This window comes from Astyanax mexicanus, chromosome 14, assembly GCF_023375975.1.
Source record: "Astyanax mexicanus isolate ESR-SI-001 chromosome 14, AstMex3_surface, whole genome shotgun sequence".
In the NCBI taxonomy this organism is placed as follows: Eukaryota; Metazoa; Chordata; class Actinopteri; order Characiformes; family Acestrorhamphidae; genus Astyanax; species Astyanax mexicanus.
In genome coordinates this window covers 19,736,451-19,763,058 of record NC_064421.1, presented here as the reverse complement: position 1 = coordinate 19,763,058, position 26,608 = coordinate 19,736,451, and the positions used below count along the sequence as shown (strand labels likewise).

General features: G+C 37.3%; 3 protein-coding genes across 3 annotated transcripts; 1 reads left to right on the top strand and 2 right to left on the bottom strand.

Annotated features, from left to right (window-relative positions):
* Nucleotides 1-5,009: 5,009 nt before the first annotated feature.
* vcpkmt (valosin containing protein lysine (K) methyltransferase) lies at nt 5,010-9,481 on the bottom strand. Its single transcript, XM_007253787.4, has 5 exons — nt 9,170-9,481; nt 8,063-8,176; nt 7,758-7,830; nt 7,553-7,672; nt 5,010-5,294 (listed from the first exon to the last, which is right to left on the bottom strand). Exons 1-5 carry the CDS (start codon nt 9,457-9,459, stop codon nt 5,187-5,189), a joined length of 705 nt encoding a protein of 234 aa, XP_007253849.3. The 5' UTR covers nt 9,460-9,481; the 3' UTR covers nt 5,010-5,186.
* A 1,571-nt stretch (nt 9,482-11,052) lies between these two features.
* tex36 (testis expressed 36) lies at nt 11,053-14,558 on the bottom strand. Its single transcript, XM_049464000.1, has 5 exons — nt 14,437-14,558; nt 13,122-13,181; nt 11,903-12,022; nt 11,602-11,682; nt 11,053-11,417 (listed from the first exon to the last, which is right to left on the bottom strand). Exons 2-5 carry the CDS (start codon nt 13,170-13,172, stop codon nt 11,103-11,105), a joined length of 567 nt encoding a protein of 188 aa, XP_049319957.1. The 5' UTR covers nt 13,173-13,181; nt 14,437-14,558; the 3' UTR covers nt 11,053-11,102.
* edrf1 (erythroid differentiation regulatory factor 1) lies at nt 14,488-25,865 on the top strand. Its single transcript, XM_049463999.1, has 25 exons — nt 14,488-14,618; nt 16,250-16,458; nt 16,690-16,756; nt 16,860-16,985; nt 17,178-17,302; nt 17,417-17,573; nt 17,655-17,750; nt 17,854-17,975; nt 18,139-18,250; nt 18,647-18,794; nt 18,936-19,047; nt 19,159-19,270; nt 19,387-19,656; nt 19,787-19,858; nt 20,253-20,391; nt 20,476-20,667; nt 20,839-21,039; nt 21,515-21,736; nt 21,857-22,083; nt 22,338-22,496; nt 23,228-23,377; nt 23,484-23,637; nt 23,761-23,879; nt 23,960-24,138; nt 25,025-25,865. Exons 1-25 carry the CDS (start codon nt 14,520-14,522, stop codon nt 25,185-25,187), a joined length of 3,732 nt encoding a protein of 1,243 aa, XP_049319956.1. The 5' UTR covers nt 14,488-14,519; the 3' UTR covers nt 25,188-25,865.
* The last annotated feature ends 743 nt before the right edge of the window (nt 25,866-26,608 follow it).

Here is a 26,608-nt window from a genome sequence, read left to right as displayed (position 1 = left end):
TTCATATACTCTAGAGGCAGTCGGAGCCAGCTCTGTGGGACACTAATTAGGATAATACATCTGTAACACAGCGAAAGGAAGTACAGTAGAAAGAAATAAATAAAAATATACACAAACAGATATGTGGGTCAGTATCAGAATATAGTGACTCAGGATAAAAAAGCCTAAAATAATAAATTAAATATCTACATTATATATGCAGCTCTGGAACAAAATAAGAGACTACTTAAAATTTTTTTGTTTCTTTGATTTTACCAAATTGAAAACCTCTGGAATATAACCAAGAGGAAGATGGATGATCACAAGCCATCAAACCAAACTGAACTGCTTGAATTTTTGCACCAGGCATGGCATAAAGTAGTAAATCTTAAAAAAAAAATGCTACACAGTGTTTGAGGATACAAAATGCACAGACTATTGATATTTATCATGCAGGGAACTTTTTTTTTTTTTTTTTTTTTACTTTTTAACATATTGTGAATCTGGCAGAATTGTGTCAGAATTTCATGAAGACCAGTAGAAACACTCCAAAAACAAAATCTTTATACATTGACTGCCAGAGATAAAGGTTTTTCTCTCTATATATATATAAAGGTTTTTTATGATTAATATACTCCTACAAAAAGAAATAATACATCTATATGGTTACTGACAGGCCACATTTTTTAGAAGGTTAAATTAAGGAACAAACAAGTCCACGCTGCATATTGCAGCTAAAAGCTCTGGGGGTTAGCGTGATATAGCCACACTGAGTCACGTCTGGACAGGACATCAGCTCGACCACAGCTTGCATTGAATGTGAGAATGACACTGAAATGAAAAGGTTGTAAATTGAGATGCAATGTCATAGAAAGGTTTGTTCCTGCTAATCTCAGGTCCAGAGTGAGCATGCAGTGGATAGCATGAATTCACACAGCCCAGCACATGACACCACTGTGATAATTTTAACCTCAGGTGCTCCTGTTCAACTGCAGAATAAAGACATTTGCTCAGATCCATGAATGAAAGGTGCTTTCCTATATTTCTAGAATTGTTTAATCTCAAAAACTGGAATTCTTAATTTCTGAAGCATTTCACCAGACAAGCATTGAGTTGCTTCTCCACAATGTTTGTGAAATGCATTATGGTTTCTCCTGCATAGTTTTTTCAGGCTCTGTTTCCTCTCTCTGGTGTGGACAGACCCGTTGTGAGCCTGGGAAAAACTTCAGCTGTGGGTTTTATTTGCAGAGTGAGGAAAGAGCAGGCCTCACCTCAGCCTTTAAAGTGCCTTCATGTCGGCCTTATGCACCTGTGAGGCCTGAGTTACTTCTTATGTTTCTAAACTAGTTCATGCATTGAAGAAGCCAGAGCCAGCATGGTTTTAAAAACACACTTCATAGCCAAGAAACAAGCACTATATACCCCACTATATAGGGCTGTGGGTTTAAGTCATCTGTTATCACTATTTATAGCTGCGGCTTACATGGCAATTAATGTTATCTTAATATTGCAAGGGTTGCAGTTTTGCTCCCCCACATTGAGGGTGGGTATGTGGGTGGGTGGGTTTGAAGAAAACGTAACCAGATTAATGCGTTTGCTGCACTGCATGTGTGCATGGGAGAGAGAATTAATCAGACAGAAGAAGCAGAGCATACATACACACATAAAAACATACATACTTACAGCTCTGGACAAAAAGAAGAGACCCCTTAAATATGATGAGTTTCTTTGATTTTACCAAATTAAAAAACTCTAGAATATATTCAAGAGGAAGATGGATAATCAGAAGCCATCAAACCAAACTGAACTGCCTGAATTTGTGAACCAGGAGTGGCATAAAGGTATCCAAAAGCAGTGTGTAAGACTGGTGGAGGAGAACATGCCAAGATGCATGAAAACTGTGATTACAACCAGGGTTATTCCACCAAATATTCATTAAAACTTTTTTTCATTAAACTTGTTTTCTTTGCATTATTTAATATCTGAAAGCTCTACATCTTTTTTGTTTGTTATTTCCTATTATTCTGCAAATAAATGCTCTAAATAACAATACATTTTTATTTGGTATTTGGGAGAAATGGTGTCCGTAGTTTATAGAATAAAACAACAATGTTCATTCAAAACATATACCTATAAATAGCAAAACCAGAGAAACTTAATCTCAATTAAGGATATGGAAGAATTGCTGGAACATCCATAATGTGTGTTACGGCTGGACTAACATACAGTGTAAGAAGCAGTCTAAGTGCAGTCACTCAGCACAGATGGCTCCGCTTGGGCTGTTAATGGGGTTTAACCCCAGCAGCCTGTATGACCTCACCCTGTTCACTGGGCAGCAGAAAGTGGCTGATGTCTGGAAACAAGCTGTTGACTTCTCCCATAATGCATGCTCACTGTAGCTTCTTTAACAGTGCTAAAAATAGACGAATAAACACAGAAGTGTAGAGAAGTCATAGGTTGTGTTTTGAATAATAAATAGTATGTCAAAAGCAGAAGTGTGCTCATTACAGGAGTATGCATAGTACAGTAGCATGTGGATGTAGATACAGGCTTTATTAACTCTTTATTGAATAACTGATTACCTAGAAAATAAATAGTATGAGGTTATGGTGAGGTTGAAGAGACTAATATCTGTAATCATTGGGTTAAAAAAGCAGGCATTCTCCCTGTGTAGAGCAACAGTGGCACCTCTATATGCTATCACACACCTATTAGGATAGGGATAAATTGCCTAGGATAAAGTAAGGCTACAGTGAATAAGGGGCAGTTTGTTTGATGGTAAAACTCTTCATTAAATGTTTATTCAGCACATTAAAAGATTCTAATTTAAACCATCAAAACTGCCCTGAGATAATATAATTGGCTGTAAGCCATAATCATAAACAATAAAAGAAACAAATGCCTAAATAGATCACTCTGTGTGTAATACATCTATATAATATGAGTTTGACATTTTGAACTGAATTACTAAGGGTAACTTTTAATATTCTATTTTTTAATGCACTAGTATATGTGTATATACATGTGTGTGTTTTTATTTAATTAAAATGTTCTTATTATCTTTAGTCTTCAAAATCCTTCAAAAGAACGAAAGTAGTCCTAGTGGTTTCAATTGTTTATTAAGTATATAAGTGTGTGCAATGTTTGAGAGCATTTGAGGTGTGAAGTTTCCAGACGTGGACAGGAGGCACGAAGCCCCTCAGTTTTCTGTGAGAGTTTGACATTTAGCGCTTCTTAAGAGCAGCAATGTGGAAAAAGTTTATCAGATGTCTTACTGACAGAGACCAGTTTGTCCTGTTAGTTTCTCCAGCACAAAACTAGTGGGCGATTCTTAACTCTAAACAAGATCGGACAGTCAATTGCAACACAAAAGTGAGTCATTAAAAGAAGAAAAGTCTGGAGCTGGAGATCACCTGTAAACCTGCAGAGGGAGGAAGTTAAATCCAGTGGGAGCTCTGTCGTGTGAGAACCCAGCAGCCTGACGCATGTGGCAGCAGGGTAGCAGCAGTGCTGCTGTGTAAACAGTCACTCTAATGAAAGGCGGCGTGGGGCCTGCGTTTGCCTCTGGGAGCGTGGGCCATGCTTCATGCTTTGGGTTTGTGAATGAGCCTTGATCTCTACACTAATCTCAGTAGTGTTCAGAGCAGAATTCCCCTCACAACAGCCACTGACCGCCAACACACCACACACTTCACTGTCTGTCTCACCAGACCAGGCAAAAAAGAAAAAGCCAGAAAAGTAGCACGGTGTGTGTGCACTGTATATAAAATGTATTTATTAATTTACTAAAATAATCCATGGCACAAATAATTTAACTAGATTTATATCTTCCATAACTTAAATACATTGAATTAAATGATACAAAGCAAAATTTAAATATCTTTATTTTAGATTTTAATTAATATAAAATGTTTTGCTTAACTATTATAATTGAGTCAAAGTAATGTCTAAAACAAGTTATTTTTTTTCAATCAACATCAACCCTTTTCCATTTTACAGTGTATACAACCAGCAATCAGAGATGATTAAAATGATCTATTCCAAAATAATAATAAAAAAAAACACAAAAAAGAATTGTAACATATGAATGTTAGAAAGGCTGTTACATTTCTGCTTCTTCTTCATCTATAATGTTAGAATATTTTATATATATTGTTAAAGCCACATTGTATTCAAGTTCCCTCCACGTGTTAGTTTGGGGAAACCACTGCCTCCTGCTGTTGCAGAAAAGTACTGCACTGTGCCTAAGAGCTAATTTATGTATTAATTATGTAAAAAAATAGATTTCTATACATTGAACCTCATCTGATTTAAAAATAAATAAATAAACACAGATTTTACAGTCCCACATCTATTAATTCTTTTTGGGTTCGGAGGGGGGGTCTGTAATTATGTTTTTTTCTATTGACTTATTATTTATTAGTATTAAACTATTAAAGCTAATTACAGCAAACTATTACAACCCTTTTCTACTATTTACAAATGTTGGGGAAGAAACTCAACAACAAAGTAATAACTTGCAATAATGCCAAGATTTTTATTTGGACATTTGGTATGTTAGAAAATAAATATCTGTGCAGTTATGAGACAGTGTAAGAAGTTTGAACCTTTAGATCTTGCTATATACCCTGATCTGATCCACATACATTATTTGTAATAGCAATCAAACAGATGGTTGATACAATAAAAAAATGATTTGTAAATTATCTGCCAGTGTAAACCTTGGGGATTCTGACCTTTTAAAGCTTTAGATACTTATAAATAGATTTCTCATGCATATTCTTCAGAATAAAAAAACATCTGTCTAAATAGACAGACACTGTCTGAATACAGTCTTTTAATTGCTAATAAAATCCATGGCCACAGTGTCTAGAGAAATAGCTCAGTCTCATCTGTGCTCTATTTTTAACATCATTCATATGAAACAAGCCCCCCAGTGCAGAATACTGTTGTAGGAAAAATGATGTTTTCTATTTAGCATTCACCAGGAATGTAAGCTTGTGACACTTTTGTCAAAGAAGACGCTTCCATTTAAAAATAAATCTTTAATGATTTAAAAATAGTATAATCTGACTGAAAATACAGATACACACAAACCCTTATGAGTTCATTATTCCCAAACCAGCCTTCCCCCTTAGAACATCAAAAACACACACACACGTTTTTAGCATACACTTGAGGTCATTCACACACATGCACAAAACCACTCAGCTGGGTCGGCGGTGCAGATGGAGGATGTGGATGTCAGGGCTGTTAAACTCAGGATCTTGACTTTCAGCTGGAATCTCCTTGGACTCAAAATCCTGCAGCAGCAGCTGTAAGACAGAATAAAGGACAAACTTGAGAGACAGTCATACTGCAGATCAGCAATATTCATATATGCTCATTTTGAATTATGAAGGTTTTTTTTTATTTTATTTTTATTTTTTTACATTTTTTCTTAATTTTCGTTTACTTTATTGTTAAATTGTATTTAACTGTATATGCAAAAATTATAAGAGATAATAAGAAATATAATAAATGTTTTTTATGAGAATAACTGACTGCATCAAAAGTTCACTTTTATTGATATTTAAAGTAGAGAGCTTGCAAACAAGAATCGGTTCATGGTAACTTTTACGGTATGGCAGTTATGGCAACTTAATAAACTGTACCAAAAAAAAAAATAGCTGATGGATGTCAGTTTTTTTTTTTTTAACTATCACTCATAAGTTTATTAACAAATGTTAGATAAAAAAAATTCTCAAATATTTCACACACCAATGTTGAAGGTGCATTTCGTTCTTCTATAGTTCACAAACCCAAGAAAAGCAAACTACATTGCTGAAGGCGGTTGTGTTGAAGTATAATTATGTTATATATTATGTTTTTTATATATATATATATATATATATATATATATATATATATATATATATATATATATATATATATACACTGCTCAAAAAAATAAAGGGAACACTCAAATAACACAATATAACTCCAAGTAAATCAAACTTCTGTGAAATTAAACTGTCCACTTAGGAAGCAACACTGATTGACAATCAATTTCACCTGCTGTTGTGCAAATGGAATAGACAACAGGTGGAAATTATTGGCAATTAGCAAGACACACTCAATAAAGGAGTGGTTCTGCAGGTGGGGACCACAGACCACTTCTCAGAACCTATGCTGTCTGGCTGATGTTTTGGTCAGTTTTGAATGTTGGTGGTGCTTTCACACTCGTGGTAGCATGAGACGGACTCTACAACCCACACAAGTGGCTCAGGTAGTGAAGCTCATCCAGGATGGCACATCAATGCGAGCTGTGGCAAGAAGGTTTGCTGTGTCTGTCAGCGTAGTGTCTAGAGGCTGGAGGCGCTACCAGGAGACAGGCCAGTACACCAGGAGACGTGAAGGAGGCCGTAGGAGGGCAACAACCCAGCAGCAGGACCGCTACCTCCGCCTTTGTGCAAGAAGGAACAGGAGGAGCACTGCCAGAGCCCTGCAAAATGACCTCCAGCAGGCCACAAATGTGCACGTGTCTGCACAAACGGTTAGAAACCGACTCCATGAGGATGGTATGAGGGCCCGACGTCCACAGATGGGGGTTGTGCTCACAGCCCAACACCGTACAGGACGCTTGGCATTTGTCAGAGAACACCAGGATTGGCAAATTCGCCACTGGCGCCTTGTGCTCCTCACAGATGAAAGCAGGTTCACACTGAGCACATGACAGACGTGACAGAGTCTGGAGACGCCGTGGAGAGCGGTCTGCTGCCTGCAACATCCTTCAGCATGACCGGTTTGGCAGTGGGTCAGTAATGGTGTGGGGTGGCATTTCTTTGGAGGGCCGCACAGTCCTCCATGTGCTCACCAGAGGTAGCCTGACTGCCGTTAGGTACCGAGATGAGATCCTCAGACCCCTTGTGAGACCATATGCTGGTGCGGTTGGCCCTGGGTTCCTCCTAATGCAGGACAATGCTAGACCTCATGTGGCTGGAGTGTGTCAGCAGTTCCTGCAAGATGAAGGCATTGAAGCTATGGACTGGCCCGCCCGTTCCCCAGACCTGAATCCGATTGAGCACATCTGGGACATCATGTCTCGCTCCATCCACCAACGTCACGTTGCACCACAGACTGTCCAGGAGTTGGCGGATGCTTTAGTCCAGGTCTGGGAGGAGATCCCTCAGGAGACCATCCGCCACCTCATCAGGAGCATGCCCAGGCATTGTAGGGAGGTCATACAGGCACGTGTAGGCCACACACAATACTGAGCCTCATTTTGACTTGTTTTAAGGACATTACATTAAAGTTGGATCAGCCTGTAGTGTGTTTTTTCACTTTAATTTTGTGTGTGGCTCCAAATCCAGGCCTCCATTGGTTAATAAATTTGATTTCCATTGATGATTTTTGTGTGATTTTGTTGTCAGCACATTCAACTTTGTACAGAACAAAGTATTCAATGAGAATATTTCATTCATTTAGATCTAGGATGTGTTATTTGAGTGTTCCCTTTATTTTTTTGAGCAGTGTATATATATATATATATATATATATTCAATGCACACAACATTCAGCAATTTGTACCCACCTCAAAGAATCTTCTCTCCACTTCAGGATTCACTCCTACAGTGCGTTCTTCATAGCAGCATATGACACAAGTCTCAGGTCCAGCCAGGAGCTTTAGTGTCTCTATCAGTGGCTCCACAGACTGCAGGATTAAGAGTTGTTCCAATTTTAGAACCAATCCATACATACATTTTGCAAACAATAGACTGTAAAAGACAATACATTACCTGTTCATAATAGATGCAGTCAGCCATTAGAATATAGTCTGGATATGGGAGAAAGTCCATCACATCTTCTCCCCTTTTAAGACAAAAGACAAAAAAAAGTGTGTTGCTGATGCATAAGTGTGTTATGGATACATACATTATTTATTTAGTCCCATCAGCATGTTTGAACTTTATACAAGAACATTTTTCAAATAAATGTAAATCAATATATCTAAAATACTTTAATTGTCTGATTTAATTTGTTCTAGCCATGTTAACATGCTTTAGTACTTCAGTCAAATAAATTAAAGGCTAGGAGTACAAACCATTTTAGTACCTTGGCTGTAACTGAGCCTGTACGGATAAGGTTTTGGTTTTTCTTGATGTTTAGTTCAAGAAGAGGCTGCAGGTCCTCCAAATCTGTCACTGTTACATTTGCTCTGTGTGGGAGAAACAGGAGTGGAGTTAGATGTATAGTTATGTAGGTTAAAATAAATGATGAATAAATGATGATGATAAATGATGTTTTCCTTTACATTTATTACTGAAATGGTAGAGATGTATATCCATATTCACTCTGATAGATGTTTAGGATTAAATAACCAAGGAAGTTGTTTTATGTAAGCAAATATAGCAGATAAGTCATCAGTATTAAGTGCTTGCCAGAGAACTCTAGACCAGATTTGTACAAAGGTATGCCCACTCAAGTAAACATACTGTCACTTTAGTTAAATACTAGTTGAAGTCATGTTAAAAATGCTCTTTCATGTTTATGCACTCTTGGTCTGAAATACACTTTAAAAAATGTCTCAAACGCTCTAACCTAAATATACATGTGATTACAAATGAATTGGGGAAAACTGGCTTGATTCAATTGTTTAATTAATGGTTTACAGGCCAGTGCAATGTCTAATTACACATTATTCCTTTATAAATTCACTCAAATATTTACTGTGCCCAATACATTCCATATGTATCAAATATGATACAAAATAAAAGTCACGTGTTCCTACTAAATAAAACATACCCCTTTAAATAGATTTTTAAAGGACAAGTAAAGGACAAGGACAAGTTTTATTTTGTATCATATTTGATACATCAGGAAGTTATTAGGTACAGCCAAATGTTATAGCCTAAATTGACTACCCCTTATACCTTCTACTATAAACTAGACATTTCTGTTAAATATTTGATGATTAGAGGCTGTATTATAATATAACCTACATTATTTTCACATATATCTGAGTAAGACTAAACCTGTCACTGTAAAATGAATCTACAAATCCTTCCAGTGACTGCACGAAGCTCTGCAGTGTTTATTTAGAAGTGTAAATACAGACAGAAGCTGTGGAGACTTTACCATTAGATTTACACACTGGGTCTGTCTGTCAGAAAAGCCCTAAAAACACTGAGGGTAAATAGCTGTAACTCACCCCAGAGAAGCAGCCATAATACCCACTACTCCAGTACCTGCTCCCAGCTCCACCACCCTCTTACAGGACCAGGCGCTGGGAGCCGGCGGCGGCGCGGGGCAGAACTGCTCTGTCTCGAGGTATTTACACAGCACGATGGCCGCGTCCCAAACCACACAGCCCACGTCGCCTTTACTGCACTGGTACATCTCCAGTACTGACCCGTCATTCTTCTCTATTTCCCGGATAAAATAACTACTCGCGTCCTCTTCCTCAGGCAGGCCCGCCATGTTGTTTCTGAGACTGTTCATTCAATGAAAGAGCGCGCCCCCACAGGTTACCAGATGAATTACAATACAATAAAATTGAATCTGAAATGCAAGACATGCTGCCTACTACCTACTACTCAATAGCCTACAGAGACAGCAGCACCCTGAGGCAGCAATTAAAGAGGCACTAATTTTTCCACTAATTTTTCCATTAATAGCTGAACTATGTTTATTTTAAGTAATGATACATACCAGTCATGCTTACATTTTTATAAACATTTCCCTAAAAGATAACGCCTTAATTGTGGCCAATTCCACCTGTGCTATAGACTTGAATGATGATTCTGTAAGCGGATACTGACAATATGCAAGTAAATCAATAATACGGCCCCGCTGGTGATGTCCAACCATCTACGTCTCATTACTGTTGGAGGCACACTGCTGCAGCTCAGCCAATCATCTCTCCCTCCTGCCCTGTCTCTAAACCCACACATCACCCAGTGCCCCTCCCAAACTACCCCTCCCATTTCTTTTTAACCCTTTCCAAATTTAGGGTGGAGTCAGCAAACATCAAGTAGTTTAGTGATTCTCTAAGGCATGCTGAATTCATGTCTGAATCGAAATTTAGTAATCTAAGTTCAGAAATTCCTGTGTTTTATTGGGTAATATCACAGCTACCGTGCTCATATTTAGCAATGAGTGATAGATACCCCTTTCTTTTTGATTCAAATACAGATACCTTCTTAATATAACAGTGGGTAGCAAGGCATCAAGTCATTAAGTTTTGGACACAAACAGTAAAAAGGACATAAAGGCTCTTCAAAGCATTTACTGTAGCTCCAAAAGATGGTTTTGTTTGCAGTGAGCTAATTAATTAACTATTTTCTAATTTTACCACATTTTCTCCCCAGTTTGAAAGAACAATTATCCATTGCCCATTTGTATGAACTCCCAGTATCAATGGTGATGCCCCCAAACACTGGGAGTGAGAAGACTAGCACATATCTTGATGGTAGTGATGGGAATTACGGTCTATTTTTAATGAGCCAGTTGTTATGGCTCGGCTCACAAAAAAAGCTGACTCGTTCAACCTTTTCTAATTTTTTGTTGCTAAAATTTATTTATTAACAAATGATATTGAAAAGTAAAAACTGCAGACAACCATGCTGCAGTTAATTAAAATTCCTTCTTTTTGCATTATTATTAACAGAAATAATAAATGTAGTACATTATTGTCGTAACATATAAATGTCAAAAAGGGAGGAAAATAAAAAAACTAAACAAAAACAAAACAAAAATGTTGGAGAATACTTCATCACTTCCTGTTAATACAGGTTAAAATGGGTTAGTAGGTTCATATTTTTTGTACTAATCTACCAAACCCACACTGTTTTGATAATTTTATAGTATATACTTTATAGTATTAGTATTAGTGTAGAACACAATAGGGAAGCAGCATATGTTTTACCAGGCTATGCAATACCAGGCAGGGATGTGTGTAACACAGCATGGGTAAGTATTTAATTTAATAATTTTAAAATTAAAGAAAGCTCTTTGTGGACAATAAAAAAGTCATGGGCTTCTGTAAAACTGGTAGAAACTGGAAACACAAAAACTCACAAAGAACACTGCTGCTATTTCTTAAGACTGCTTTAATACTTTCTGCAGGAACTGCATCATGTCAGTTATAGTGGTGAGGAATGGTTTGAATCTGCTAATACATTAAGAGGTGTGTGGTGGTCGAGATCATGCCTTCCAAACCACATGTAATGTTCCCCAGCATTAACAGCCTGCTGAGACCGCTCCAGATGACTCCTGGGAAAGCGCCTTCTGTGTGTGCCCTCCTCACTCTCTGCTCCCTGCCTTGGAACAAAGTCAGACTGATAGGCAGAATGAGTTCTCGGCGTCAGTCCCACTGCACACACACTGCTATCATGACAAAGGCAAAAATGAGAGCTATGCTGCCTGTGGTCATCAAGACACTTCTTCCGACCCAAAACCTAAAGAAAATTACAGAAATACACAGCATAATAATCATGTCTTCTAAAGTTATTTAGTAATAAATAAATATATTTATTTTTCAAATGGCTTTGTTTTGTCACTTTTTGACATAACTGAGATTGGTTTTTATTTGGTAGTATTATTTACACTGTGTCAAAATTTCTTGAAACAATACAAACTTACATGATCATATGTTTCAATTTTATTCTGCAGTGTTGCCCGGTTATCATGCGCTGAAAAAGGGTAGTCTCTTCCCATTGTTTTCTGAATAAAAAGAATGAAAAAAAAACCAGAATGTTTTACATTTTTATTGATACAGAACAGAAAATCATCATAATAAAGGCAATATAATATAAAATGTGTATTATGTTGTATATCATATATGATTGCCACCTGTTAACTAACTAAATAAACATAATTTGCTGACAGTTGCACTGCATGTACATATCCTATAAACTATAGCTAGAAAAATAATATAACTAACCTTTTCAGGGTTTCGTTTTGGATATCTTTCTGCTGCATGTGGCACAGGCTGGAGCACTCCTTGAGCCATCATGGTTCCTGTGCTCGTAAACATTGTTGACTTTTCACCACCATGAGCAAACTAAAAACAGAGTTTATTTGATATAGAAATAGTGTGGATTAAACAGTTTTATTCTTTGAGGGAAGACATTTTTAGCTATATTTTCTATGACTCTTTCATGTCCATCATTTGCTGGTTTTACATTTTTGAGCTATACAGGAACATGCAGAATTATTTTGTAAAAAATGTGTAAACTTTTAGTAGCCACATTTAGCTTTGATCACAGATTTGCACACTCTTGGTATATTTTTTTTACAGTGGCTTCATGAGGTAGAGTCACCTGGAATAGTTTTAGGAATAGTAAATAAATTTATAAGATTTAATATTTGAAAATGTATGAAGTTGGTGAAAAAAGTTTTTTTCCTAAATCTACTGCAATAGTTTGAAAAATATTTTGAAATAAAATATAGATTATAATGGTATATTTGAAATGTATTTAAAATGCATTTTACATATACAGCTCTGGAAAAAAATAAGAGACCATTTAAAAAATAAGTTCCTTTAATTTTACCAAATTGAAAACCTGAAGATAGATGATCACAAGTCATCAAACCAAGCTTAACTGCTTGAATGTTTGCACTAGGGGTAGTATTAAGTTATCCAAAAGCAGTGTGTAAGACTGGTGGAGGAGAACGGAGAACATTCCAAGATGCATGAAAACTGTGATTAAAAACCAGGGTTATGCAACCAAATATTGATTTCTGAACTCTTAAAACTTTATGAATATGAACTTGTTTTCTTTGCATTATTTGAGGTTTGAAAGCTCCACATCTTTTTGACATTTCAGGCATTTCTCATTTTCTGCAAATAAATGCTCTAATGACTATGTTTTTATTTGAAATTTGAGAGAAATGTTGTCTGTAGTTTATAGAATAAAACAATAATGTTCAATTTACTCAAATATATGCCTATAATTACTTAAACAAGAGAAACTGATTCAGAAACTGAAGTGGTCTATAACTTCTAGATACATTTATTTGGGATGGATCAGTAAAAATGAAATTCTTTTACATTGACTGCCATTAAAATGTTACATTTTTATTTCTTTTTTGTAGTAATAGTATCTAGATTTTGTTGTTTTTGTTTGATGATTAGCAGCACAGAAAAAAAGATGTCTCACCCAGTTACCATCTTGCTCCATATTTGCGTATCTTTTGCCTCCTTTCATCATGTTAACTACCTGTTAAATATAAAATGGTTCTAGTTTAAAGTATATTTAAATCATAAACGTGTATTCAAAGTGAAAAGTGTAAAGTGAAAAATGTATTTAAAGTGAAAAGTGTATTTAAAGTGAGCTTCAATAGGAGAGCAGTGAGATGTGTCTGTAATGAAACGCGTGTCTGCTGAGGGACATTTTTTGTCCCCATGACAACAGAATGCAGGCAGGCCATGTGATTGGACATGAATGTAGCTAAAGGTGCAACAAGTAACTTTATTTTTGTTTTTGTATGGCAAAGCATTTTTAGTTATCGAGCTTGCTAAAATGCGAAAAAGGGAAGTTTAAAGAAATAAAAGTGAATAAATAAAAACTAATCAACAAAGTAAAGTGGTACTCTCAGGTATCGCCAAATTAGCCAGCTAACTAACAAGAGAAACATATATAAATATAGCTTAACTTGCCATAGTTAATTAATTAATTATTTTATTTATTTATTTATTACAATACAATAAAAATAAATAAATAAATAAATAACGGTGGGTCAAAAAAAAAAACAATACGTATACGTGCAAAAAAATCTTTCTTGTTGTAGACTTACTAAAACAGTGTTTTTTTTTTCATAAATTTGCCTTTGGTAAACTAAAGTTAGCTACTTTTGTTAGATTAATCATGATAAAGCGGTGGATCACATTTCCTCCCAAACAAATCAGGGCATAGAGAGCTATTTAGCTACGTACACTGAGAGAAAATGTGTAGCGTTACATAAGTATATGAAATAATTAAATATAAAGCTAAATACTTGAATATCGTGTCTGTCAGGAAATATCTTATAAAGATATTTTCTAGAACTTTTTGCCGACGTCACATGTGTTTCCGGGTAGTGCGAGTTCAGCGCTAGTGATGGTTAAATGTGAGTTAGCTGAGCTGAAGGATCGTATAGTAAGAGGGAGCACCTATCTGGGTTAGTTAACCTAACTAACGCTAACTAGTTAATACGTCGGGACGTTAGTTAACCCTGGTCGAAACCCATTCTATCAAGGTTTAGCATCCTAAAGTTATTACCTAAAGCTGACAGCTCTGAAAACAATACCACTTGTAGTGTAACGTAGCTAGCTTAGGTTAGCTCACAGGTATGAGTGACATTACGTTAGCCACCTAATGCTAACTACAAAACAATAACAGCAGCACCTACAGCTACACTCTTATAGCTAGTCAGCTAGGTTACCTAACTAACTAGTTAACATGTTTGACTGAGTCCCGTCTTATAAAGCCTTACACCGCAGGGAGACAGTCGGAGCTACTTCATCGAAGTTTCTGGATGGCTCAGAGAGGTGGCCAGAGGCTGCTGTCCGGCTGAAAATGAGTTCCCCACAACAAGAACAGGTGTCGTCTGTGTCTGCAGACCACAGGCATGAAGACCTGGAGCATGACAGCGCTGCCAGTGATGATACAAAACAGGTAAGCAGTGCTCTTGAAACTCAGTAACTTAATAAGTTGTAATTACCATCAGCAGTTGTAACTTTAGCTACCGTGGTGACCTGGACAGTAGCTGTCAGTCTATGTGTACAACTAAAGTGGGTATATAATCTTATGACTTCAGTATTCTGGCTATGTGTACCACTAAAGTGGGTATATAATCTTAGAACTTCAGTAATCTGTCTATGTGTACAACTAAAGTGGGTATATAATATTAGAACTTCAGTAATCTGTCTATGTGTACAACTAAAGTGGGTATATAATCTTAGAATTTCAGTAATCTGTCTATGTGTACCACTAAAGTGGGTATATAATCTTAGAACTTCAGTAATCTGTCTATGTGTACCACTAAAGTGGGTATATAATCTTATGACTTCAGTATTCTGGCTATGTGTACCACGAAATTGGGTATATAATCTTAGAACTTCAGTAATCTGTGTATGTGTACCACTAAAGTGGGTATATAATCTTAGGATTTAGGAAATTTAGTAGCTCTCAGGCCATTAAGATATACCACTAAAGTGGGTATATAATCTTAGAACTTCAGTAATCTGTCTATGTGTACCACTAAAGTGGGTATATAATCTTATGACTTCAGTATTCTGGCTATGTGTACCACGAAATTGGGTATATAATCTTAGAACTCCAGTAATCTGTCTATGTGTACCACTAAAGTGGGTATATAATCTTAGGATTTAGGAAATTTAGTAGCTCTCAGGCCATTAAGAAATACCACTAAAGTGGATATATATTCTTAGGAGTAGTCTGGTTATCTGTACCAAAAAGTGGATAGCTATGTAATCTGGGTAGCTGTCAGGTTATGTAGCTATAAAGTGGATGTGTAATCTTAGGATTTAAATAATTTAACTATGTGTACCACTAAAGTAGGTATATCATTTTAGTTTTAATTTTAGATTTCACTTATGTTTCACGCTATGTAGCCATACCACTAAAGTGGGTGTATAGTCTTAGGACTTTTTTTAGATCACAATCCAACTAATTCCATTAAGTGGTGCTTTATCAGGCTGCCTAATTTACTGTTTCAACATAGTAGTTGCAGTTTGTCCAATTGCAATATTTACATTGCAGTATGAGCAAAGTCACATAGAATAAATTAAACCATGCCCACGTTAACACTTGCTTGTTGCAAAAGCAAAAATCCCACTGTCATTATACACCAATGTTCAGTTCACAGAGAGTGTTGTTAATATTGTTAACAACATGTTGATCATTGGTTTCTGGAGAAATTCATGAATTCCTATTTAAAAAGGACACATTCTTTTTTATTATTTTTCATTTTGAGCTGTTTATTTGGTTCAGTGTTTGTGTTCTCCTCCTTTACACCAGTCTTGCATAATGGAGAGGAAGGAGCCATGTCACTAGACACATAGTAGGGGAAACTGTTAATAGAATAATCATAAATAATATAATACATGTAAGACGTTTATTTTGGTAGCAAACAGTCCGATTTTAAAAGATGCAGATGGCTTAAATCTTCCTTCTGTTCTTTGTTTATGTTTATGTAGTTGTGCTTGTGAAGTTTAATGTTTTAAGTTCTGATTAATATACTACATTGCATTGTCTGTAAGCACTGTTGTTTGTTTGTTGTTTAGGGGGTGGTTGAATGTCTTGGTAATAATGAAGTAAAGAGTCGTGCTGTGGTGAAATACTCTGCCGCACCACCTCCGGCCACCTATGCACTTCTTCAGGAGCAGACCGATCTCAAGTTGCCCCCTGCCAACTGGCTGCGAGAGAGTGCCCAGCTCGGCTCTGCTGGGACCACTGTACTTGGATCCAGCAGTAAAAGCAAGCCATTCTCTAGGTATAAACAATAAACACTCTCATTGAGATTTTCAGAAAATTACATTACATTACATTACATTACATTACATTAAATTACATTTGGCAGATGCTTTTGTCCAAAGCGACTTATAATAGTGAAGTACAAAAGTAATAGAAGTTAAAAGATGTATTCTTGAATAATAAATGCATTCTTGAATTTTTAAGTTGATCTTCTTATAATAATTAATTGCTTTTATTTGTGTTTTTTAAGCTTTGGTATGGCCTATGACTTCATTGACTCGATTGGGAATGATGTTGATGTGGTGTCTGATTCAGAGGTGAGTTGTTTTTTTTTGTTATAAAGTTATCTAAAATATCAGTTGCTGATCAGTCCTCTGAATTCTGGGCTCTATTATCACTGTCTCTTTCTGTCTTTGACAGAACATAAAAAAGTTGCTGAAGATCCCGTATAGTAAGTCTCATGTCAGCATGGCAGTTCATCGGGTGGGCAGGACTCTGCTGCTGGATGAGCTTGACATTCAAGAGCTCTTTATGCGGTCATCCCATGTGAGCACATTCCCTTCTACTGAGATAACATGCTTAATCTACTTTCATATTTGCTTCTTGTCTTGTGAGCTCTGAAGGCCTTACCAATGGTATATAGTGAATGGTGTAATTACACATTGTATTATGCCAAACCTAACCAACAACATAAGATTTTAGTTTATTGAGCTTATTTGAATTATTTCACATGTTTAGACGGGAGACTGGACGTGGTTAAAGGAGTTTTACCAGAGACTTATTGACCAGAAGTGGCAAAGGAAGAAGAAAAGTAAAGAGCATTGGTATGAAAAGGCCATCCTCTCCAAGTTTCTTTACTACAGGTGAGCTAGAAATATATATTAATAATGGCTTCTTAACTGAACATTAGTATTATAGTAATAGTTCTCGTCTAATGCCATCAGTAATCAAGTGCACTACTTTGTCTTGTCTTTCAGTATACATGGAAATGATGTTGCCGAACCTGTGCCCTCAGACTCGGACAACTGTGCTGAGGAAGAAGAGGCTTGTGGAAGTGCTGAATATGGTCCGTCCTGGCCTGCACCCTTCAGCAGCCCTGCCTCTGAATCAGAGCAGTCCACTATTCCCAAAGAGGTATAATTAGCTGCTTCGTTTGTTTATGTCTGAAATCGATTTTAGAGAGGTTTTATATTCTCTTTTTCTTTTTTTTTTCAGGAGCGAGTGGGGAACACGTATGCTCTTGGTCATGTGTCATCTGTTCCTAAAGAGCAGAACCTTCCCACACTTTTTAATGAAGGAGAGAATAGCCAGGTAAGAGTAAAGCACAATTATTTTTGCTTGTGTTACTGAATGAAAGTAGAATCACTAGACATAATCAGTGTTATTTAGCTAGTCTTCTCTCTTTTTGGCACAGGGCTTAAGGAATGAATATGTACGGAACATCCTCTGGACATTTGAGGACATCCATATGTTAGTGGGGTCCAATATGCCCATCTTTGGAGGAGGGCGCTACCCAGCAGTCAGTCTAAGACTCAGGTCTGAGCTCACTTCAGATTTACATTTCTCTTTTTCACAGAATGGACAAGATAGAGTATTTAATTTGAATAGATCATGAGTTCTTATCCTAATGGGGGGGTTCTGACATAGACCCTAGATGCAAGATTGAGATGCTAATCTTGTTCTTTCCCATCTCTTCAAGGGATAACAACAAACCAATCAACATCCTCACTGGGATTGATTACTGGTTGGACAATTTGATGTGCAATGTGCCAGAGCTTGTCATGTGTTTTCACGTGAATGGAATAGTACAGGTAAAACTTGTTATTCCCTATACTGTTCTTTTATATACATTTTATTAAAGTTTTTCAAAAGCATTTTACAGAAAACAGCACCTACGAAATGTTTCAGTCATGTTTCTTTACAGCATCTTTTGTTACATACAATAATAAAAGTGAAAGTAAAGCAAACATGTTACATTAACATAATCGTTTCTTTTACAAAATTCAAACATCTAAAATAAAACAGGAATATTACCAACATCATTTAAATATTTTTCAAAATCTTTTCTTCTTTTTTAATATCAACAAGAGCTTGTTTTAAAACACAATGGCCTGAAATTATACAAAACCCTATACTGTTCTTGTAACTGAATAATAAATAAAAACATGCTTTAGTATCTCATTTAGTGTCTCATTTGTTGTTAATAGAAATATGAGATGATAAAGACAGAGGACATCCCTGATTTGGAAAATTCGACATTTTCCACTCGAGTTGTGAAGGACATTGCCCAGAATATTCTTTCTTTTCTTAAGTCTAATTGTACCAAAGAGGGACACACCTATTGGCTCTTTAAGGGTAAGTGATAATTACGGTATTTTTTCTGAGTAATGCAATTTTGTTATTATGACCATGAGCAATTTGCAAAAAGTGTTATAAATACTGTATCCTATACATGTTTAAGCATTCTAATGCCATTTACCTTTTGTTTTCCTCTAGCCAGTGGAAGTGACATTGTAAAGCTATATGACCTGACCACATTGTGTGAGGAAGCACCTGAAGAAAAATGCCAAAATCCCTTCACTCTGCCTGTGGCTGTGCTGCTGTATAAGTAAGAACCACATCTAGAACTTGCTCTTACATAATGAACACTATACTATGATGCTTTGTTCATCCGCCACTGTAAGTGATGCTAACAGACATGCTATTTTCTGGTTGACAGAGTGGCCAGCAATATGATGCTTAAAAAGACCCAAAACAGCAAGCATTATGGGACCATCAGAACTCTCCTACTCAACTGTATTAAACTATTGGATGAGGAAAAACACCCGCAAGTACATACCATTTCCCTTCTTATTGTTTCCCAGATGGCTTTTGTTTGTTTCTGCTTGACTTCTCATAGATTTGTCAGTGATTATCACATCTTTTTCATCTTCTGATTGTTGTTTAGATCATAGCCTCTGCACACTACATGCTTTCCGAGCTTTTCCAGCTTGACGACTCGAGTGAGGAAGAGGGGAATGGGGAATCTCTTAGGAACGGAGGCTCAGAAGACAGTTACAGTGAGGATGACGATGAGAGCGATGATGATGATGAAGACGAGAGCTGCTCATACAGCCCCTCTTCTGAGTCTTTAAAGGATTGCAAGGCTGTGGCCATCATTAAGTCTGTGGGAGAGCTGTCCGTTCCCGAGAAGTACACGTCCACTCACAAGATCCGAGTACGTTTGCTCTTTTTCTACACCAGGGCCTTTTTAATTTTGTTTATTGTTCATATTATTAATACCATAAAAATACCATGTCCAAATGGTACTCTAACAGTGAGAAACTGTATGTATGTCCCTCAACCAGCCCAACTGTTCTTTTCCTGTGCCCCAAGACAAAGAAGAGAAGTGTAGGCTTGTCCTTTGCTACGTCCTAAAGGTAAGCATATGCACTGACTTTCATATTTCTATAAACCAGGGTTCATATGGTCATGAAAAATCTGGAAAAAATCTATTTTGAGCTATCAAAAATACGTCAGCTCTGAGGTAATTCAGTAATTTAGCCCTACACCATGGATTTCTCAGGATCTGACACACATTTTATTATTAAAGATTGTGTGTGACAATTTTATGATTAATTTTAGACCTACTATAATCTATTTCAATTATAGTTTTAGTTGATTTTTGGTTTTACTCTCCATGTCTGTACTGATGTTTTAAAAATCTTATTGTCATGGAAATTTGCCTTAGAAAAGTCATGAAAATATCATGGAAATGTATTGGTTAAAAAGTGATGTTGAGAAATTGACAGACTTTCCTTCTGTGTGCTTTAGGGCCTGAAGGCAGTGGATAGCAGCATAAAGAAGGAAAGTGATTTGCCAGCAGCTGACCCCAATACACCCATTCCTCTGAAATATGAGGAGAGTGGAGCCAGAGCAGTGGAGAAAGAGATTGCCCTTCTGCTTGACAGAGGTCAGATTCAGACCCCCCACAAATCAATCAATTTTTGGCCAAATCTGTTCCTGCCTTAACTCCTTTTGTTGTTCTGCTCCATAGCTGCCCCTTGTGGTGAGGGCCTCAAGTTACCCATGCGCTCGGGCATGCTGCCTGGCTCCTGGCAACACCAGATGAAGCTGCAGCTTTTCCTAAAAGCCTCAAAAGCCTACTATGTACTGGCCGAGGCTGCCACCAACCTGTTGAAGTATGGCCGTGCCCTGCGGTACATCAAACTGGCCCTGCAGTGTCATGGTGAGAAGACCTCAGCAACAGAGAATAGACTGATGAATACCAGCATATAGTTGATTTTTGATTACTTTTAAAAAGCCATGTCAAAAACTAAAAATGCAGAAAAAAACGTTTTAACATCTTTTATTCTAATGTTGTTGTGTTTTCTCTTTCTTTTTTTCTTGCTTTGTGTAGATGCATATTGTGCTATATGCAGTGGACTGTACCCACGTGTCTTGTTGTTCCACAGTCAGTGTTTGTCTCTGTGTGGAGACATACAGCTAATGCTGGCGCAGAATGCCTCAAACAGAGCTGCCTATCTGGAAGAGTACAGCTATCAGACCAGAGACGACCAGGAGATCCTTCATTGTCTGCACCGGGAGAGCTCCTGCCAAGGTCTCTCAGCTATAACTCTAATGCATTCCATCTTTAACAATGTACACATTGTCTGCACATTGTATTATAGTATCTTAGGATGCACTGAATATTCAGAGACCTAAATTATGTAGTAAAAAAAACGTTTTTAATATGCCTGGTGGATATGAAAATGTTCATTGTTTAATAAATATTTAAAATTGTAGTTTTGTAAATTTGCTTAAAAGCAAGATAATTTTCAAGATTTTATTTATGCAATGGTTACAACAGGTCCAAAATGAATGAAAAACATGACCTTAAAATCCAAAAGCCAAATTGATTTATATTTTTCGATTTAAATTTCAGACAAACGTTTACAGTTCCTTGCATCATTTACTGGTGTCAGTCATGTTTTATGTATCAAATAAATTTCTATCATAATTCCTAAATAAGAGTGTTGTTTAGTCTTTTTGCTTTTATCCACTGTTGTAATGATCTGTGTGTATTATTTCTCCAGCATTCAACGTGGCCACTGATCTAGCCACTGACCCAGAGTACCAGCTGTTTGTCAGTAGTAAGTGTTATGAGGCTGCCCATGACCTTTTGACCTCTGAGGCTCTGAAGGACCTGGGCCAGGAGCAGCAGGCACAAGTTCTGAAGCGGCTTGGCAACATCCGCAATGAGATGGGTGTGTTCTACATGAACCAGGCTGCAGCTTTGCAGACAGAGAAAGAAGGGGGTGAGTGCTAGATTCTAGATTTCTAGATTTCAACCCAGGTAGCTTGTATTTACAGATCACACAGTGGTAGTATATTTAAAATTTTACTCTATTTTCTGTCCTTTCCTCTCTCTCTTGCAGTGCGGAGGTCGGTTTGTGCAGCAGAGCAAGAACTGTGGAAGAAAAGCTTTTCGTATTTTGAGAAGGGTATGCAGAACTTTGAGGCCATTTCTGACTCTGTGAATAAAGCTCTGCTGCTGTGTAACATCGGCAGACTGATGCGCATCTGTGCCCAGGCCCACTGCGCCATGACCTCTGAGGAGAGCAGAGGAGAGTTTTCTCCAGAAGAGGCTCTATATTACAACAAGGTACTCATGCACAAACTAACTATGCACCAGTTGTAAAACTGATTAGTTTTAAACTGAGCAGTGTAAAATGTATATAACATATTTGTCTTATCTTGTGTATAAATTGTTTGATTAGTCACAGTGCATTTACAGATCAATACAGTATATTTTTATGTAATCATAAAATATTATTATTATTATTATTACTATTTATTTTTTTATTTTTTTAAATCTCATTTAGCGTACTATAATCATATCCTTCTACCTGTGTTTAGGCTGTAGATTACTATCAGAGGGCCATGAAATGCCTGGGCAGCAGAGAGAGCCATGAAGCAGTATGGGACTCTGTTAACTGGGAGCTTTCCACCACGTATTTCACCCTGGCCACATTACTGCAGGACTATGCTCCACTATCCCGAAAAGCTCAAGAACAGGTAATGCACACGCTTGTGCACACGCTTGTGCACACACAGACTAAAGCACAATCCCATTTCTCTTTTGCTCCCCTACCCCTTGTTTTTGAGTGTGTAACTCGTCCCCTTGGAACAGAGTTACATGTGAAAGGGTTGAAATCCTCTCCAATAAGAATTGGGACAACCATTCATGCACCCTATACAGATATAAAACAGTGATGTGCTAAAGTTAAACAACCTAGTTGCTGGTTAATTAGTTAAATTTAGGGCATCCTATGTCTTTAGAAAGAGGGCCGATTGTGTAGCAATTATTGTTTCTGCTTTTATTAGCTATTATTTTATTGTAATTTTCCTCTTCATCTTTAATTATGCAGTCTCCTCCGACTGTTGAACCATTTAAGGTGGCTACTAAGCTACTTAGACTAACTAATAGCTGTTTTTTTATGCCTGTTATAAAGAAAATGGCCATAAAACATTGAATCTACACATTAAACTATGGTAATATAGTGGTTATCAAATTTATTGTACACATCGTGATATCGTAACAAAGAAAATACTCAAATTTGTGGGTTTCTTTGCTGCTATCTTGCTAGTGATTTTCTTAGGTAGGGCCAAGTGGGAAATGGTATTGGGCTTAGGCCACCTTACTGTAATCGGAATATACTATTACTAAACCATGAATGCTAGTTAAACTTATAACATTTAAATCAAGCTTTTCACAAAAGATTTTCCATTCTAACTTTTCACTTTAGATCGAAAGGGAAGTGACGGATGCCATGATGAAATCTCTGCGATACTGTGACCTCCAGACAGAGTCTGCTCGTCAGCCGCTCTACCAGTACAGAGCAGCTACCATTCACCACAGACTTGCCTCCATGTACCACAGCTGCTACCGTAACCAGGTAAACACATCCTCTTGTTCATTTCCATGTTTCCATTTCCATAGTCATATGCCCTTGCATATCAGTACAGACACTCACATTTACCTCGACTCTGTGCCTTCTGCAGGTGGGTGATGAGAGTTTACGGAAGCAGCATAGGTCTCTAGCAGAGCTCCATTACTCCAAAGCTGTCCGGTTGTTTCTCAGTCTGAGTGACGCACCATGTGAGCTTCTTCGCACGCTGCTTGAGAGAGTAGCCTTTGCTGAGTTTACCATGGCAGGTCAGTCTCACACAGTAGTCGGTAGTCTTTATTGCGCATGTGTGTGATGTATTTTTGCACATTCAAATGTCTGTCTTTTTGTGTTTAAACTTGTGTTAATGTTGCTATTTCTGTGTTTTTCAGGGCAGAGTAGTAGTGCTGTGAAATTAAAAACCCTAACAGGTGCTTTAGAGATCATGAATGAAACACGCCATGCCTTCAGGTTAATCCATAAGGAGCTACAGGAGCAAGAGCAGAAAGAGGTATACAGAGAGGCATGCCAAAAATGAGACCTTATTATCTTACTGTTTTGAAAGGTTAATGATTATTAATATGTTCGCAGGCAGTCGCAATAGAAGACACAGACAATCCTGATGAAGCCGGTGCGGGGTGTGATAGCTCTGCCTCCTCAGGCCTGAACACACAGGAGGTGCTGAAGCTGATTGGTGTCTTTGAGCCCAGTTTCTCCTTCCTGCTCCTGCAGCTGGTCAAACTCAGTGCCACAAGTAAACGGAAACCCAGGTGAAAATGAGATTTATGTACTCTGGTGTAAAATTGACTTTTGACCTGAACATTTGACCTTTGTTGAATAACCCACATCTGTTCTCCCTCATCTTTCTGAGATCCAGTAATTTTTTGCAGTGTCTCCAAACATGCTTTAGAATAAATGATATTGGGCATATTTTGCCCCTGCAGATAAATCACTTTTTACATCGTTTTACAAGCTCAAAGTAGCTCCACACCTTATTGATAGAATCCGGAGAGCCCTGACATTAAAATGAGGCATTAATAACTTTAAAAGTGCACAAGAAGCTTATTAAAAACCACTGTTCACAACCCGTAGCATGACCTAATCTCTGGGTGCCGCCATCACTGTACTGATCATGACTTTACTTTAAGATGGCCCGGAAATTAGGTTATGCTTTAAAATAAGGCATAATAAATTAATTGTTAATTAAGTGATTAGACAGGACATATTAATAGGGTTTGTCTGCAAACATTGGTGAAAGAATGTGTCGCTATTAGGATCTCTGGGAATTCCAGTCTGGCACTGTGATAGATTTCCTCACTGCTAAATATTCCACACTCAACTGTCAGTGCTAACGTAGTGGAAGTGACTGGGAATGAAAGTTGCTCGCTATGTCAACATAAAATGACTTTGTGGGGTCAGCAGATGCTGAGGCTCTAGTGTGTAGAGGTCACCAACTTACTGCAGAGTCAATCACTACAGACCTCAGGCTTCAGACTAGCTCAAGATCAGTAGAGTGTAGAGGAATGGGTTTCCATGGCCGAGCAGCTCCATCCCATCCTTACATCACCAAATGCAATTTAGGCAAGTGGATGCTTTCGGCAATATAGTGTAACTCTTTATACATGGTTGATCTGTTTGTGTATGTGTGTTAAACAGTGCTAAAGAAGAGGAGCAGGTGAAGGTGTACAAGCAGGTGTATTCTCGACTCTTGCGAGCGGAAAAGAACACCTCCCTGATCGAGCGGATTGCCCTCTATTTGGAACTTCTGGATCAGCTCACCCCACCAGCAGAAAGCGAAGAACCAGGACCATCAATGTGAATTGTACATTTGTGCAAATTTCCGAACTGACTGGTGCTACCCTCCCTGTAACTCATTCAGGCTGCGTGCTGAAAGAACGAGGAGCCTTATGGAATGGGCCTTATTCATTCAAACCTGAAAATGTGAATACATATCATAACAAGCAGTGCCTTGTCCTCTCACTCACAACATCTTCATCCAGACATTGTGACACATTACTTTTTTTTTTAACCATTAGCAACAGAAAATACATTTTGTTCAAAATATTCTATATTTAAAAAAATGTATAGTAAATATTTTCTAAAATTTTCAAATAAACCAACAAAACTACCTGTTTTTTGTTTTTGGTGGGGTGAGAGAAAGGGCACTTGACCGATTTAGTGGTGTACAACTAAGGTCACATTGGTTGATTTAGCTAAAAGCTCACAGTCTTTAAACATAAATAAACAATAAATATGTGCAATATTAAGGCAGTGTTCAGGGTTATGCTCTGTTTAAAGGAAGGATTCACTGAAAAGTCATTTTTATACAATTTGTGTTTGGGGGACTTTTGTTATTTTTGATCATGGAAAGAACTGAGTACATTTGATTATTCTGGTAAACAGTTCCTTTAGAGGCTTGTACAGCTTGCAGTGTTTTTGTATGAGTGTGTTTGCTGACTTGTTAAGATTATTAAAAAAAATGGACATTATTTTAAAAGTTCTGTGTCTTGGTTTATTTAATTTTACTTGTGTTGTTGTGAGCTAGTCCATAGCAGATATGACAAATGGCTTTGAGCATAGTAAAGACTTCCCAAGTCTCCCGGAAGTTGCAGGAGTCTACTGCATATCAATACCGGCTCCCTGATGCCCGCAAGTCAGAAAAAAATCTCCTTAAATCTACAACGAGTGGCCCAAGAGTGAACAAAAACACATACGCAGGCGACAGAGACTTTTTTTTCCCAAACGCAAGTGTGAAAGGAAGGCAAAGGGAGAGAAAGTCTCTTCCCTTGTGTGCATACTCATGAAGTGCATGCAAGACAAAGAGGATTCTACAAAGAGTCTGTGAGTCAGCCAATCAGTTTTTAGTGTGGGTGGGCAGTGTTTTTTTCCCCCTCCTGGATGGGATTCAGTGAAGAAGAAGCATCATGGCTCTACTACTCTAAAGTATATCCATGTCTTGTAAAATAATAATAAAAAAAAATGTAAAAAATCTTGCTTGCTGTACAGTTTGTTATAACTGTAATGGGGGACTAAATGATTGCAAAAGGCATGTTTAGGTATATATATGGGATGTCTGAGTATAAATCGAATACCCAATACAAATATAATTTGTCTGTGAATCTGTTGACTACTCCTCTTACCATTACTTCATATGATATGATATGACTTTTCTGTTTAAGACACTTTTCTTTTACATTTTTTTAAATATATTTCAATTAGATGTTACATTTTACTTATGCA